At 40.1% G+C, this 18201-nt stretch overlaps 2 protein-coding genes across 2 annotated transcripts in view; both read left to right on the plus strand.

Moving 5' to 3' along the window:
* LOC125769177 (uncharacterized) overlaps positions 1-10533 on the plus strand; it is a 65467-nt gene extending 54934 nt beyond the window's left edge. Inside the window, exons 6-8 of the mRNA XM_049437728.1 lie at positions 942-1576; positions 2387-2525; positions 7386-10533. Coding sequence (XP_049293685.1) covers positions 942-1576; positions 2387-2525; positions 7386-8510 — 1899 coding nt within the window. The 3' untranslated portion in view covers positions 8511-10533. The remainder of the gene's footprint in view (positions 1-941; positions 1577-2386; positions 2526-7385) is intronic.
* A 1724-nt stretch (positions 10534-12257) lies between these two features.
* LOC125769191 (melatonin receptor type 1B-A-like) overlaps positions 12258-18201 on the plus strand; it is a 33731-nt gene continuing 27787 nt past the window's right edge. Inside the window, exon 1 of the mRNA XM_049437751.1 lies at positions 12258-12672. The gene's annotated coding sequence lies outside the window, so the exon portion shown is untranslated. The remainder of the gene's footprint in view (positions 12673-18201) is intronic.

The following is an 18201-nucleotide window of genomic DNA, read 5'->3' on the forward strand; positions in this document are numbered from 1 at the left end:
ATGTGTCCTTTCCACAATTGTTTGCTTCAAACTACATCGTAAAATCCACAAAGCATCCTGTTTTTACTTCCCGAAGCAGGTTAAACGGATCGTAAAGGAACTGTGCTGCCGGTGGAAAACCAATTAGCGAAGTTTACATTGACTCAAATCGATACTGGACATCATTTCTGACCCAAGCAAACATACCATGCATCGGAATGGACAAACATTCCCTTCAAAATGCCATCCACGCGGAACATTATAATCGATTAACGAAACCGCAGGGTCACGCAAAATACTTATTTCCACAAATGCTTCATTAAAATACGAGTCGTTATAATCGCTTCAGCTTCGTGCATTTAAGCAGAACTTTTAAAAAAATCTCTCTCTTTAAAACCATTTACAGAACGATAGATAAAAGATACGGTTTTTCGATCGACCACAAAACGGTTTCAAACTATTCCGTCACTTTTGCTGATCGTTTCATTATGGAACGTTACAAATTCTTTTTTAATCTTTTTTTATTGAATGATTGCTTACCTATCCGGTAGCACTGTGGCCGAAAGCAAATAAACATCGACCAACACAAAAATAGAAGCAAAAAGAAAAAAAACAAATGCCAATAGCCATCTTCGTTTAACTCATGTTTTTGATGTTTCAATTAATTGCTTCGTTTGTGCGTTTTTTTCTGTCTCTCCTTCTCTTTTTCCTCCGTGTCCCACTCGATTATTCTTCGGCATGTGGCACCAATCAACAATCATTCGCTACCTTTCCCTGATGATGTTGTTCATCCGGTTCTCGGAAATGTTCGAACTAACCTGACGCCTTCCATGCCGGATGTGTAAAATCTTGGTGTGGGATTCCGGAGCCCGTTTGCATTGCCGGATTACATTGGCTTTCATCATACCTCCTCTCTCACACTCATACACACACATATCATTGAAAAAATTAATAAAAAGCAGCATTCGATGGAAATCAGAAGCAATTACATCAACGTATCGCTACTGGCAGAACTGATCGAACGAAAGAGTCAGCTTTGGGTTCGAGCCTTTCCGACGCCACCGGACATGATATCCACCCACCCAGCCCGTTCCCCCATTCCGAACCAGTGCCTCCAGCAGGAAGTACATTCCATCATCGAGAGCTTACGATTGATATTTCGCAACCGGGCCGATTTCATCGAACTGACGCTGCTGCGCGTGAAACCCTACCCATCCTCCATCAATCTGCTTGGGCCAGTCTTCGAAGCCTTTCTTGGTACGGCAGCAGCAACATCGTGCATCGTCAAAGCAATCGGTCCCACCGGGCTGACCATTTATCGATCAAACGATGTGGAAACGTACGGTCGGCTGATACTTTGCTACGCCAAGTGGAAGTCACTGTACTGGACGGGAAGGGCCAGCGTGGATGAACCGGACGAGTGGGCAAGTATCGATGCAGTTGCACTTACGCAACTGCCGTACGATTTTCCACGTTCCATTTGCCCGAGGGATGCACTGCTCCGACGCATCTTCCCAATCGTCGCGATGAAATCCCGCATCGACACTACTACAGGTGTGGCGCCAACGGATGCGAAACGAAACAATGTGACGACCCGGTAAGTAATCGTCCCACTGTTCATTTCAACAGTCCTCCTCACTCCTATCGGAAACGGCGGGAATCCTATCGAATTCCGGAACGGATTTTAGACAGACGATTGGGACAGGCTAATGAAGAAAGATTGTCATGTGTCGGGTTTTCGCTGCGCAAGAGAATGAGAACACTGTGAATTCCCATAATCCAACCGAAAGAAATCCCCCCCGGGTTTTTTGTTTGGCTTGGAAAGTTGAGCAGGAAATGAGTGTCAGGGTCGGAATGTGGTGCCAAATGGAAGCACAGAAAGAAATGGCTAAAAGAAATTGGATTGAATTTGTGAGCCATTTTTACTACTAAAAACGCTTACCATTTCGCTCGGTTGCACTTTTTGCGCATGGGTACAAATTTATCATAAGACAAAAACTTTGAAATACATACAATAAAACCAAGAATCGATACGTTTCAATTTCGTGATTCGTTTGATATGTTTGAACTTTTCCGTTTTGCAGTAGTGAACGGAATTCAATTCACTCAAACCGGTTCCGGTTCTGTGGAACATAATTTAAATCATGTTTTATAGGGCTAAAAGCTTTGTGCTGATAGCTGAGTGGTATTCATAGGATAGAACGCATTGTACCTAATGGATTGAAGATGTGTGTATACTAAACGAAAAGTACCCTTGGGTTTGGGTTGTGTTCGAAATTCTTTTGAATTTTAAACATTCTATAACAATGACAATAGAAGCATTATCTGATCGTTATAACTCTTCACAAAACTTCTAATATTATGCTCATGTGCTTATGTGTACCAATGTTATCCCTTTATCCTACAGTACTCTTCTTCGAATACTTCCCAAACGACCCGATCTGGAGGAGTTATGCTTGAAATTTATACAAGCGTACCGTTGCGGCACAGATGCAACTCCACCCTTGGAAGATCAACAGGACCAGCAGGAAGCAAAGCCCCAAACGGTAAGTGTACCCGGGCAGCACACACCCTTGGTTGGATTCCAAAAATCTTCCCAAATAGTTCCGTCGAGTACTGCGTGGAATAAGTTTGCAGTCCCCTAGTCCCATACACTCCATTTACATTGACTGGCGTACGTCGAAGAATGTAATTAGAAGCTGGATTTACCTCCCAAAGTTGGGCGGTGTAAGGTTGTTGCATTTGAGTATTGCATCAGTGGCTTATGTTACCATCATATCGATGTAGTAGTGCGTTCCGCTATCGGGATGGGTTACGCGAACACCCAACAGATAGGATCGAACCTTTCAACCTCGACCGGATCAAGTGATGTCCCCTCGGGATAAAGAACCGAACGTACAAAAGTATTTTGCTACTATGCCTCGACAGGTGAGGATAGTTTCACGGTACTTGAACGTAACAGTACCCTGCTACTGCCTCTATTGTCATCCACTCAATCAGCGGCTGGTGCACTGAATTGCAATAGGCCGTTGTAACATATAGTATACATTTTGTGCTCAAAATAAGGGTAGCAGCGCTTGTTATATGATGCAACCATGTTAGTACTTTCGTTCCCAGAAACGAATTATTTGCCCCGAGTGCGAACAAGTAACTGGTTGGTGGAAGCTTCTGTAACAGGCTTTGACTTTACCTGTTTTGTCACCTATCTTATCATCGGACTTTCTTCCCGTTCCATCACTTGGTGGAAATTAGTGAAGCGCGGATATATCTTACTGACTTTACGAACGTTGGACACATTGAGACGTTACTCAATGGTCTGGAAATAAACGGACACAGATTGGTTACGTTCTATGCCAAGTCCAGATTAAGTCTGTCTTACTTTGGCCCGGTACTTTATTATATATCATTCTAAAAGTATGCTTAAGTTTGACGCCTTTGTCGTTCTTGGGCGGAGCCTCGCGGGTTGACCTACTTTCTTGCGCTTAAACGCTTTTGTCATAGCGTGGACATGTTTTGCCTCGTAAACAATTTTGGGCTTCGCTGCGCGGGTCAGTTTTGATTTTTGATTTGGTGTTATTAAATAATCATCCGGGTTCTACCTGTTGACGTTTCCAATGGTTGTGGCCAATGCTTACGCAGCACATGTATGTAGCCTACTTGCATTGGACTCATTTACTTTATGTGGGTCATTATAAATTTGGGTTGCATACTTGTGTTGTCTATTTCTTAAATACCGATCCCAAAGTCTGATTTCTGTAATAGCTGTTACTTTAATACTAGCTGTATAGCAGATTAGATATTATCTGCTACACTTCCTTACTGTTTTCTTTTTTCGCACCCGAATAGCTTAAACCACACATTAGATCAACTGGATCGATTTTACACATGCATCGATTATTTGGGTTTCGATTGTTAATCAAGTGCGTAAAATCGTTAATAAAGTATCGAAGATGAATAGCAACAGTTTTGTGAATTTTCATTTATCTTTAATTATGTACATTTCAAAAATTGTTAGTGAGACTTAGTGAGACTTTTATTGTTATTGTTATACACATAAAAGCTGAAAAATTATAATTTATTCACATTTTGTCCAACGGACTTACGTGTAATTGAAAATATTGAGATTAGTGAAAATGGTTCGTATGTCAGAATTAGTGACTTTTGCAATAACTATGGAACGAATAGTCATATTTAGTTATCAATTAAATCTTATTGGCGTAAGAAGATTTAATTTGACTAAAAAACAAAATTATTTTTATTAGTTTTATTGTTTTTATTATTTTTTTCAATTTTTGTCTCTAGAGCTCCATAATACGAATTGTATTAATTCTTAGCATATAAACTTTTCACAAAAAAATTAATAAAGTACATTACAATTACAAGTTTAAACAAGGGTACAAGTTTAAACAAGAATTTTAATTTTACAAGGGTCTTGATCGATGTAGCAATGGACCTGTGAATTGTGTGTGTAAATAAATAAATACAGTGGAGAGCTGTCTGTCTCATTATCCGTGCAGCTCGGAAATGACAGTTCCAAAGGAGAATTGACACATTAACTGCAAACCGGTGATGGCAAGAAATAAAAACCTCAATAGGAAATGATACAATTGACTCCAAAAAAAAGTTTCACCAAATAGAACAGATTTGTTTTGCAAAGTGCACCTAAACAAATTAACATCTAGCTTTAGAAAAAAATCCACCTATTACACACTATTATTTATCAATAAAAAAAGGTGTGTCTATTATCCGTGATATTCGCTTATCCCGCAGGGGCCGAGTCTCGATGGGAGGGTCCAATAAAAAAAAAGTTTAAATAAAATACAGAAACAAATCGGGAGAATAAGTTGGTAGTGAATAACAAAGGAAATGAGTATTCTGGAAGAAATTTTAATCATTTTTTATTTATTTTTACCACGGGCAGCCCGGTGCTTTATGAGTTAAATGGCGCCGGTTCCACACGACAGGACCGGGTATCAAATCGCATTCGGCATTCGGAGAGGGAAATTTTTGCGTAAAACATTTCGAACGAAAGCATTCTTAGAAGTATGATAAAGGAGAAAGTATTCGAAAATGATTTCTTCTACATATACGATGGGATTATTTAGGGATTTTTCTTTTATGTGCTTTTGAAACCTGATATTACTCGGGCAAGACTATAGCTAGGTAACTATGCAAAATATTTCTATAAAATTAATTCTTTTGGTCCACATGGACTGAAGAGTTGTGGTAGGTCCAAATTAAAACAGAATAATGGCGCTGATGCGACTACCAGCAAGTTCAGGTTTGGCACACAATGCTGCTGAATACTCACAAGAAAAAAATATATGCCTGAAATTTCTAAGCTAACATTATTACGATGAGTAACTTGTATGTCACTCCTTTCTTTCGTAAACATTTGTCAATTTACCAAGTTGTGCCGATATGGCTCGTTGTACTGAAAACCAATTTAAAGTGTCTGCGCACTTTCTTTCATCAAGGACAATGATAATTAGAGTGAACATTGCATTGCACATTGCACTCATTACACTCATCAACCTTGTCACACTCGAGCGTCATCGTCAAACCGGAAGCACCCGTCAATAGCAAAACATTTGTGCACTCGATGCAGATCGACTATTGACACGACACTTCACTCGTTCGATCCATCGGGGATTCAACTGGTTCTAACATCGTTCTACACCATCGTTCTTACTAGTGCAACCTTCTCGATAAGTGTCCTCTTAAGGATAGTTAAAAACGGAGTACACTTATCGTTCACTATAGTTACTTTGCTGCAGGTTGGCAAGATGGCAGACAGGACAGGAAAAAAGCCAACCGAAACAATGGACGCTCTTAACCGTCACTTGATGTGGTAGGATCGACCGCAATGCAAAGCCCTGACCTTGCGTGCAATGGTGTACCGTATGGGGTGCTTTTACTGCCCAGCTTTACATTCGCAACCCATTTCACGTGACCCTCTGGACCACGGTTCTACGATACTGCCACGTACGGATGCATCCGTTGCTTTGCTACGCACATAAATATTCATGTGCCCCATAAATGCTTCACTGCCGCGGACGGTTAACAAAAAAGAAGGAATTTAAACTTCATGCCACAGTTGCACTCCTTTTAATGTAATTCTTGTACTTTAGGTTTTTATTTGTTTCTCGTGTTTTCCCCCGTTATGAACGAAGAAGGTGAAAAGTGTCACTACAATTTGTTATGCAAAGATGTGCAGCTTCAGGGCCCCAGCAGGATGCATGGTTTGTTCGCTAGAGATGGAAAAGTTTTTCGGAAAATTTATGACCAACAACACTCCCCACAGCCACAAATGTGAGCCAAGTGTTTTCAGCCAGTTTGCTTTAGTTTGAATGAAGAAGTTTGAAGCGAAAAGCAGAAAATCTAAAACGCCTACATTCGGAAGTAAATTGGAAAGATTTTTCTTCTTTCATTGGGCAAATAGTAAATTATGGGACAAATAAAGCAGCCACCGCAAGCCTGGTCCAACCCTTAACAGGGAGAAATCTGGAGAAAAGTTATGTAGTAGTGAAGATTAATTTGGAATAGGAAATGAATATCGCGTTGTGAGATTTGCATAGGGAAAAAATTGATTGCAATCGGGAAAACAAAGTTTCGTGTTTTTTTTTTTGCTCGTTATACATTTTCAGCCGCACATAAATGATGTTTTTTCTACGCCAAATCACCATAATCAGGCAACTGTTTCAAACAAGCCACCTGAGTTCTTGTGGATGTCATAATCGGGCCATATTTTTCTATGTTAATTCAATAAGGATGATTTTAACAAAACCAAATTTGCCCCATTCAAAACAGTAATAATTATTTTTTTAACACCTTCAACTCTTTCTATAATTTCTTTCTTATTATTTATTTGTTTGTCTGCAAAAACAGCTACACAAATATGATTTAAAACCAAACGCCGTTCACTAAATTATTCCTATGCTAACAAGTTAGGAATTATCGTGTTAATGCAATAATTGATTTTTCCTATAAACTAAGAAATATTATATTATTATAAAATTAATATTATAACATATAATAAGAGAAATTTAAAAGAATTATTTAAGCAAGTTTTTGTTACTTAAATTAACCTAAATCAGAAAAAATAAAATAATTTCAATATACCTATAGGTAATTAACTATTCGACTTGGATGAAGTCCATAAATGGCTTCTTCCAAAAATTTTAACAAAATGCAATTGAAATACTTTAAGTACTGCGAAAACTTTAAAAGTTCTACAAAAGCTGTCATCGCACTCTACACACCAATAAATATCTAAAAAAGAAACACCATCATTTTCTATTCTACGTGTACTTTTCCAGCGTGATTGAAACAAATTCCTTTCCACTTCCACTCATTCGATGTTTTTCATATTCTCTTCTCTTTCACCACTTTTTACAACCTTTCAGACAAACTCAGCCGCATACAAATCAATGTCCGCTAGTGCGAAACGGTCACTTCGTTGGCATTTGAGCGCCGATGTATCCGGTCAGCCTACCTTCCAGGCGGACGAACACACCGAGTGGCGATCGGAAATGAAACCGATTATTATTCCAGACAGCGACGATGGAGACGAAACATCCACCAGCGATGCCATCTCAATGCTGGTCAAAGAAAGTGACCATAATATTCCGGCACAAAACTTACCTCACCTACGGGATGATTCAACACTCCGGTCCAGTGACGTGTTTTGTCCGGTGGCAGTTTCTGCCGGCAACGATACATGCAGCGCGACAGGAATGGAACGAAACTCGTCCACAACACCAACCGATGAGTTCGTGACCGATAGTACAGCAACGCTAGTGCCGGCATGGCCACCATTTGTGGAATGTTTTCTCAATACGCCTCCGGCAACACCACAGTACGAAATGCCTCCGGATGTGGTCGACGAGGAACAGCGAAGAGTTGTGCTGGTCAAAAAGTCGTTCCCCAGTTCGAGCTGGACACGACTCAAAGGAACGATTCGATTGATAGGTCAGCGGAAGAAACGAATCTCTGCGGCAGGAGTCGTCAAACGTGTCCTGGTGAAGATTTTTGCTCACGATGGTTGGTGGAATTTTGCCGATGTTCTTGCCGTAAAGCTTCACAGCTCAACCAGGGCCAGCCGATGCTCATCAATAATGAACGGTCTAACAGGGAATTGCACGTTGAAGGTAAAGGACACGCTTACAAATGACCGACTGGAACCTTTATCGGCCCAGCCAGACGTGTCGGCGGTCGGTAGCCGACGATCGTCCGGCAAGGCTGATGACGATCGTGCGAAAAACGATGCCTTGCTACGAGAACTTATCGATTGTCTCGGTACAGTTGATACAATGCCTTTGGATTCGAAACAGGGTTACGTTGATTTTGCCATTTTGCCCGACAATCCGGGATACGGTGCGGAACGCAGCCTAACCGATACTGTGGACGACCAGGCGTCTCCACCGGTGTTCGGAACTTGCGTTGACACGTCCCCGCTCTTTGCTGCTGATAGTGATAAATATGTATTGTTGTTCACCGAGCTGGGACCCGTTTCCTGGCCAATTGTATAAAGTTTTCATTCCCCGCTAGTATAGGATTGACCGATTAAGTTGCATGTTGCGGTACGCAGCCATTGTTATATTGTAAGCAGCTAGGCGTCTCCATCCGGAGAATGTTTCCTTCTACTCGGATCGATAGGTCCTTCCTGGCCGGTGACCAAAAGGATGGCGACCTTCGATCCACAAAAGCTCATCGACTTTCAAGGGCTGTTTGTGTCAATTTCGTCTTTTCAATGCCCACTGACACTGGTCAGTGTTGTACAGACGCGCACGGAAAGCTGTGACACATCCGTCGAAGCAATTTAGATAAGAAAACGGTACGACCGGTGCCCCGGTAAGCAGGGTGCACGGTCGCAGCTTGGTAGTGTTAAGTATATCTAATGCGGAACTAATACTAATGTTTAGATGTCCTTTCTTCGATGCCTTTTGATTGTCCTCGATGTTGTCCGATGTGTGTCGGCAAGCTCTCATTCTATGCCTAAGTGTGTTTCAATGTTTGTAAACCAATATAATCTTTTTCTTGCCTTGGTGTTTTATTCACTTGGATGGTTGAACAATAAATTTATTAAAATAACCATAACAATTTACTATATCCCTTTAAATACTTAAGAAAATAGACTCCGAGATAAGAAACCAGTTTGAACGAGCAATGCTGAATTTACATTGACAAACCAGTTGTGAGTTATAAACTGTTTCGCATTCGCATTGCCATAATTGAAAGTAATTTTAACAATTTTCCTTTTTATAACAGTTCAATCCTTCTTGCTTTTGGTTATGGTCCAAACAGATATTATGTTTAGAAAAGCAAACCTTTTACTCGTAAGGTCCCCAATAACCACAAAATCGAGCATATACATATGTACTCTAGAAGACCACCATCATCACCAATCATGCCTTTGAGTCGTCACTTCCTAACCATCAACATCATCACTGTTTCATGTGTGTACGAGATTGAAAGCGGCTAGACAAGCATTGGCAGAGACTTTGCATCCTCTTATTGCTTGCTTTGGGTTCTTCATACTCATACACACACGGTACAGTTGTTGCGTAACGAATTTATCGGTTTCAGCGTGTTTTACGAGTTTCGGTTTCAATGGCATTGTTGCCCACAGACAGCGAAACTGCTAGCTGGAAGCCAAAGCACTGTATCAGTACAATTGAGGGAAGAGAACCGAAGGGAAGGAGTCAGCAGTAGGTCAGCGAAACGTGCGCTGACCAGGCCGGTCTTTACTTACTTCGACTCAACCACACACAAACACACATACAAAACCACAATCAACGTAAACAGAGAGAAGCAAATGGGAGAATGAAAATGGTGTAAACGAAACAGAACTCTTAGACATACTTTCTTAAGCAGGTGAAACATACTAGGAGGGAGGTAATTGTAACAAGACTTGATCAGGGGAACAGAAGTTGAGAAAAACAATGTGAAACCCGCTGAGTTAAGATACGGTTGTACAATGTACACTGTTGGTGCACCCGGGTGGGGTTCTTAGAAGCAATAGAAGCATAAAAGTGACAGTTCCTGTGGCCAACATATACCGATTAATGCAAACATAGCTCACAGGCTTGCTAGAACTCATAGACAACCCCCATCCACAGTACAATCCCGCTACAGCTAACACACCAATCAACTAACACTGCAATCAACCAATGCTAGCCATCAACAACTGTGGAATCAAGATTAGAACGTTGAAAAGTCGTAGAAGGCAAAGAAAGGCAAGCAACACACGTAAGCAGCAAACACTGTACATACACTTTGGAGAGAAGCTATCCAATGGCCCTTCCCGTCTCCTTTCGATGGTTTCACCAATAATATAGGCAAGAGTAACACAAAGAGTTTGTGCTAGTGTAAGTATATTTGTCCACCCTGGGCCGGTACAGGGTACGGGAGATTCCCACACGGCAAACAGATTTCCTGTATTTTTGCAATCAATCACTAACCGATGCACTACTATCGCCGCATTCTAATGAACGATAACCAAATAAAGCGTATTTGCGTACATATTCATATTTGAAGATCGATGTGAAATAAGCGTTTGTTGTGTGTGTGTTTTATTTGCTTCTTTTTTAGCATAATCGATGACATGTTTTATAAATGATTATTTTTTTCATATTCAATTGCATAATACACATGATTTTTTTGTTATACAATCTATTTATTCAAAAAAAAAATCATTTTATAGAGAATAAGTTAAATATAATGATGTTAGTAAATTAAGCATTTAACCATGTTACTATAAAATGAAATATATTTGAAAGTGTAAATCTCATTTGAACTCAGTTTTCTTGATTGATCGACACAATAAAAGTAACATTTTATCTAAAGCGTTTGGAATGGCCAGGTGTCAGAGTAATACAGTTTTACAGCATCATTATTTTTATTCAATTTAAATGTAAATGTATTTCGTTCATGTAATCTATATGTACATACAACCGTAAGTATATTCTAAAGCGACACCAAAGCTCTCTGTGTCGCAAAACGAAACGTAGGTTCATTCTTCAAACATCCGCGTCCAAGAATGGGAAACGTCATCCACTGCTTCCAGTCCGTTGCATCCGTCTGAGATGTTCCTTCAATTGATCTTCATTTCATCTGTAAAAGACCGTCCAGTGAAGCCCTTGAAACGGTTGGTTGCATGAATCGACAACCCGGAAACACTTTACAGCACACCAAGAGGACAGATCTAAAGCGAAGGTCAACAAAGTCGGGGACGAAGGTAGCATGCAGCATGCAGAGACGAAATTAATTTTCAGTTCGTTCATGCCTTTTGTGCTTATACTCATAACACCAGGCTATGCATTAGGGATTGCCATTCCTTGGATATTTTAGAACGCAACGAGCCATGCAAGGGACAAAGATGAAGTGAAGGTGCTCTAGAATTACAGAGGGGGAAAAATGCAGCAAAAGAAAAGAATGAACGGCAAGGGAGCAATAAAGCTTTTATTATTAATTTTCCTTTACACACAATCTTGCGATAGATGGCGCTAGAAAGCTTTGGAAAAGAAAAGCTTGTAATTTTCAATCCAATTTTGTACAATGTATTAAGATATAAGGTAACAAATAAATTCATTCAATCGAAATGTAACAATATTTCAGAGCCTCGGACATCATGGATTCAAAGTCAAAAAAACAAAAAAATGAAATAGTAACACAAACTTTTAAATATCTCATGACAATTATTTCCAACACTTTAAATTAAAAAGTATAGTAAAAATAGTTATTTTAAATTATATATTACATCTCGAAAGGACCGCCGAAAGCTACAAAAATTAAGCCCCCCACAACGAACGAAACCTGTTGAAAGTCATTCTTAATGTAAACATTTGGCTCTCTGAGCTTTCGGCTCTCCAGACGTTCGTCTCTCTAGAAGGTAGATGTAAAATGTGTATCAAATATTTTAAGAAAATATATTCCTCTCTCAAAACATGGACAATGTAACAAACACGTATACATTAAAACATTCTACATAATTTACATGTGCTTAAAGCGGAGAAATCACAATACAACAGCTGGCATTTTATCATATGTTCGTGGAACGTATAAAACAATGCAAAAGCTTTCACCAACTCACAAAGTATGCAAACGGTATCTCTCTATTTCGCAAGTTCGTTGAGGCTTGAAAAGAGCGTTCAGTCACGATTCTCTCCTGGTTAATGATAAAACCTAACCCGAATAGGTACGCTGCTCACCAATTCGTTACCCATCAGCTACAGCGGCTCACAGCATAGTCCTTCCTCGTTAGTCCTTAGCTTACGGTCCTTCGTGACAGACGTATCCTAGCTTCCTCTTTTTCCCGGGTTTCCTCTACATACAGCTATCGACTTCCTGTGTGACCAATTAGCTTTGAAATACCGTTCCACGGTTTACCACTCGTAAGCGACCACCAGTTGGATTGTGTCAGCTGCTCCAAAGCTCATCGACCACAGCTACCATGCCCAATAATGGGTGCTTCTGATTGATTGGTTTGACGATCTACTGTGAAGTGATTTTCGGTGGCGGTGATTTATGCAGTGTGTGCAACTTGTGTACGCATAAGCAGTGTGGCCATGTAAAATGTAGTGCGTCATCGAAGCGTGAAGAAGCATTCTGTGTTCCGGTTCGGTACATTAACTGTGAGCTGTGCAAGGAAATGAAATCACAATGCAAGCAATTGAAGCACTTTAATTTAATGTGAGTTGCAACGTAAACTTGATTTGTCTTGTCTGTGTTTTTTATATTACCCCATTCGTTGAAGCTTCGTTGCTAGGGGAACCAGTAATCCCAGGATAGCACGTATACACCAAGGGAAGGTGGTTCCTTTGTTATTGGTATATAAATAAATCAACGCCCTGTTTGAGTAATACGAAGCGGGGAAAGGTTGTAGACCTGCCGGACGTAAGGATCTTAGTAGACGCCTGTGTCTGACACAGCGACACAAACGATGCTCATCATTTGCATTTTCAAGCGTGTGGAAGCAGCACTATTGCCACGATTCAAACGAGCTTTGTAGGTCATTGAGCTTTAAGCTATTAATTTCCTTTTGCTTTCAACCACTCACCGGCAGTCAACGCAAGGCAATGCAACTACATATATCCGGAGCATCATTTTTGCCGCGTCAATCCCTTCCGGCCTGATTTTACCGTTTCTCCTTTTCGTATGAATCCTTCCGCCGTCACTCCATCTGTAGTCCATTTAACCCATCTCACAGCCACCGGTTGGGTTGCGTTCGTTCTGCACGCGACACCAAGCTGGCCCAACACGTTCATAGGCCGTTTGATGGTGGTCTAGTGTTAACAAGTGCTTTCTGATCGATCTCTCGAACAAATTCAATTACGTGATGTGAAAATAATAAGCAGCCGTTCAGCAGATTCGGAAACGAAAGCAAATGCGTGAGCGTGCATATATGTAGGAAGGAAAAGCCGAACACACCTTGTCTGGCTCGTGTCCCGTCCGACGGGCAAGTAGTTTTTGATGCGTGCGAGCGAAAAGCGCACCACGGGACAGCACTAACACATACCGTGGTGTGCAGGCGGCCGTGTGTTCGGCTGCCAAACCATCGTGTGGAAACGAATGCCTTTCAAAACATACACAGACATTCGTTGGCGGCGTAAGGAAAATGTTACAGAAAAAATATATCGCTAGGACACAAGAACACCCCGATACCATTACACCGACATTCGACCCCAACTGCGTGAAAGGAAAGGATAAACCACTCGATATTATTGCTCCCTTCGTCCACCTTATCTTTCTCCTCCCATCCACATCCCCTTATCTTCTTTCACTGCAAATCGCAGCAACAATAGCACACTCTTGCGTACTAGTGTGCGTGCTCCCGTGTCCTGGCATTATATCTTTAAGCCCTAAACCTCCGTCTGACGGGACATTTTGTTCTATATACGTGTGTATGTGTATATTTTAACAGTACAGGAAGCACGACCAGGGGGGTTTTCCGGAAGGAAATGAAGATATTAGTCGTGAGAGAAAGGGAAATGTTACTGCTCAACTACGACGGTTGCTTCATAAGCAGGACAAACATCATTCGTACAGCCCATGCACGAGACGGTGATGCGGTAGTGGTCAATAGGGAATAGTTCGCAAAACTGGAATACCCATTCGCGTGGTACAAATGACAGGAAGCGACGAACAACGGGGTCATCAATCGAACGGAATGACCAGTTTCGAATTGCATCGATTCACTACGTTCACTTTTATACGCCCAACTATGTTTAGAGTACATACAAAATAATATTCTCTTTTTTTATTTTTACATACATGTTCTCATCAGCATTACTGTATTGACTTCTTTCAAGCGGGGTTTAAACATTTTTTAATGTAGTAAAAAGTTGACCTAAGTGCATTATCCCAATATCAATCGCACATCACGAACCGTGTTGAGTTCGTGTCGGAAAACCTCAAAAGTACAATATCGAAAATACAGCAAACAGACATATGAGTGATGATTATTTTTGAACCATTTGTCGCTTATCCGCTGTTCACCATAAGCAAAAATTTTCCAATTTAAATTGATTGCACCCGTGCAATGTGGGGATTCGACAGAGAAAGCGTGTTCGTGGATGAGACAGAAAAATAAAGCACGTGATCGCGGGTTGCGGTGGAATGGAATGAAATTATTTATCATCGTTTACGCTCGTCAAGCGTCGTTTATCGATGAACGAGGATATCGGCTGTGGCACACGTTTTGGTGTGTGTGTGTTGACGGTCAAATGTTGTCGTTGCTACATTATGATTGCATCAGGAAGGAAAGGAAATCAGCATGCACGTTAAGAATACGTGACGTATTGCAAAAGTGCTTAACATTTTATTGAGTCCGATAAAAAAATATGGGAAACATAAGCATATAACTTATAAGAGACTCAATTAACTATTAAATATAGTAAAATATACTATTTATTATATTTTTATGCAACGATTCCTAGTGTTTCAAATCAATTTAAATTAGAATTTGAACCAAGAAAAAAATCTACCAAACTTCAAAATTTAATTGATAGAAATTATGTCTTAGTAGCGTATATTATATACCGCTTTAACGCGGTAACTATTGATATTATTTATTAAAGCTAATAATAATTTTCAAAATCTTTCAAATAGTAGATTTTTTTTCTTCAGATCATATTACATACAATGAACGATTTTCAACGACAATAGTGCCGGGCCGTTCTTTGCGATTAAAAAAAAAGCTTTTTGCAACAGAACTTATTTCTAATTACACTTTTTCTGTGTATGAAAAGATTTTTAGACTTTATTTTTATTCGTATGTTCAATGCTAATCTGCAAGCACGTTATCTTAGACAAGTTTAAATCAGAATAGAAGAATTCCAGAAGTACTAATAACTTTCGAAAGAATGATTGGACAGGAACCTTAATAATTCATCGCAGTCAATGATGATGTATATGGTTTGCTAATAATGCTAATGCTTGAAAAATGAGCCAGTTTCCAGATCCGATTATAGAGAAAGCCAAGAAAAAGCCTATTTGTGCTTTTTTAAACTAGAACAAGTAAGTAGTAAGTAGTAAGATAGTCAATTTAAGCTACGGGGGGACGGTCCGGATGGGATTTGAACCCGGTCCTGGCGTGTGGACGGGCGCCGTTATCACATGCACCACCGGGCCGCCCCCATGTTGAATATTGTTTTCCAATAAATTTGAATCCCAATTCATTGGAAAGTTATTTTTAAAATCTATCATATTTCAAAGCTTCCACTATCAATTACACTCACTTCCACTGAAACCCTTTTTGCGTGTGTGATTGTTTAAATTATCTCAAATGTCATTCCAATCGCTACCACTAATTGCTATGTGGGAATGGTCAGGCATCCCTCTAACGGTCTCACATTGACTAGTTTTGCGGAAAAGCAAGGAACCGTACCATATCGAATCGTAACCGCCAATAATCATAAAAGCCATTTCCAGCCTCTCATGAGCGTTCCGAAAGGCCACACATTTTAGCCTCGTGACTTCCCGCCCAAAGCTTCTTAACTTGTGGAAAACCTTTCCAGGATCCAGTCGGCAACGAAAAATAATTCCACTACAGAACAATACAAAAAAAAACACCGAAACCTCCTTTATCCTCCATCCCATCTTGCCACACGCAATTGATGTGCAATGGTGGGCGAAGAGCACAGTATCATGTTATGGTGTATTAATTTCTCCAAAGCACGCAAAAACCCTTTACCTTTCTCGTGCAAGCTCGTGTAAGCGCGGCGCAGACATCTTTACTTTGATGGTAAAATTGTTTTTATCGATTATTGGGAAAGAAGATCGGGCGGCCAGGGGTGGTTAGGGTGGAAAGAAAATTGCTTTCAACAGTGCACGAATCCTTTCCTTGGCTGGGTGGGCCAGGTTTCTCGAGACGGTCGAGTGTGTGTGTGTATTTATCGACACTAAAAATAACCTCACGCCGGTCTTTGTTTTGTGCGCAATTAAACGAACTGAAACATGTGTTTCTGCCTCACGTAGGATGGCCTTCACATGGATGGATGGGTAGAAGAAGGTCGCTTTGTTTCTTAACCTCCATCATTAGCTGTGGAAGTTAATAGAATACGTAATTTATAGCAAAGTACACATCAAAGCTCAATTACGGAGTGCGTTGAAGGTGTTGAAATGGCATTACATGCATGGCAGTTATTGGCCATTATTTCAAATCGTATGAAGTGGTGAAATCTATCCTATATTATTTGTATTAATTTTCATCATCTAATTTTAAATTTATATGTGTATCATGCACACAAATGACTGCTCGAAGCTGTCGACAACGTCCGGTACAAATACTTCGAATGATGCCATTAAAACTAAACAAAAAAACGCCAATAAATATTTGACAAAATAAAGCCATCAAGCGTCATAGCTACGAGCGTACGATTCGTACCTATTATCTCTTCCTATAGAAACACTGTCCTTCAAAAAACGTAACACACTCCCTTATGGATTCGTACGGACGTGAACAAATAAATTTACTAGCTGCTGAAAATGAGGAAGGGCACGTGAAGTCAGTAGCATTCCAGTTCCGCTAACGATACGAAACTACGGACGTTGACGGAAGGAACCGATCCCGTCACAAACTGTGGTGCGAGTGTGCGACTCCAACACTCAACACAGATCGGATGCGCCTGGCAAAAGTCAGGCGGTACAGTCGACGCTAGGCGCTGGGACAATGGGTATGGGAGCGCTGGTTCACCAACACCGGAAGGATATCCAGCTGCTTATGCCCGAGGTCATATTTTACGATTATTATCCCTACCGGATGCCGGATTTTGGTGTGGTTCCTTTAACTACCCACGCACCAATTCGTTGTTGAGATGGCTTGAGAAGATTACAAGGCGAACGGTTCGTGCCCTGTGCCTTTGGAGTTGGAAACAATAGTCGATGGAGTGTGGTTTTGTTGGTTTTGTTGAGAGACCGATTCAACAAGCTTCTTACGCTTGGTGCGTCACGTACAATAAATTAATTTTATTATCAAAGGCAGTTGTATATGAACGTAAAGACAATAAGTAAACTGTGAAAGCAAGAGCCATTAATGTATATGCTATTGTTGAATATAATTTATTTCGAAAAATATCTAAATATATTGTACTGGATTTGTAAAAAAATACAAAAATAAGCTAAATTCCTCTAGACCACCTTACTACTTTTGCTTTGTTAATATTCAACTACACCCTCAACTTAAATTTGAAACGAAACTGCAATAATTTGTACGAACACTTTGCCTGCAGTTCTGCAATGTTGAACAGTTCCTTTACACTAGTGGTTGATTTGATAATCTTTGTTAAAGTGTTGATAATGATGATGAACCCCACCTCATACTTCAGCGTAAGTTTCAGAAAAGCGAAATTATTGTTAAGATATTGAAACACTAACACACGTGTTTAAAATTGATGTTAATAAAAGACATCAGTAAGAGGTGGCATCAGAAAGGACTTGACGGTACTTATTTGAAAATAAAAGTTAATAATAAATTTAATAAATGAAATAATCTGCATTTAATTAAATAGATAAGCTCATATGTCATACAGCAGCGATTTAATTGTAACAAATTATTTCATACAACACTGATCGAGGACAACCTCTTTTGTAACCTATACATATGTAGTCACACCTTTAGTTGGCTTTCATGTTTAGTGAGTATTTCGAACACTAACCTTTTGAAGCCCTATGTCTGTGAAACGCTTCCAACAAGATACGGTCTGTTTAACCCAACGAATA

This window comes from Anopheles funestus, chromosome 3RL (genome assembly GCF_943734845.2).
Source record: "Anopheles funestus chromosome 3RL, idAnoFuneDA-416_04, whole genome shotgun sequence".
In the NCBI taxonomy this organism is placed as follows: domain Eukaryota; kingdom Metazoa; phylum Arthropoda; class Insecta; order Diptera; family Culicidae; genus Anopheles; species Anopheles funestus.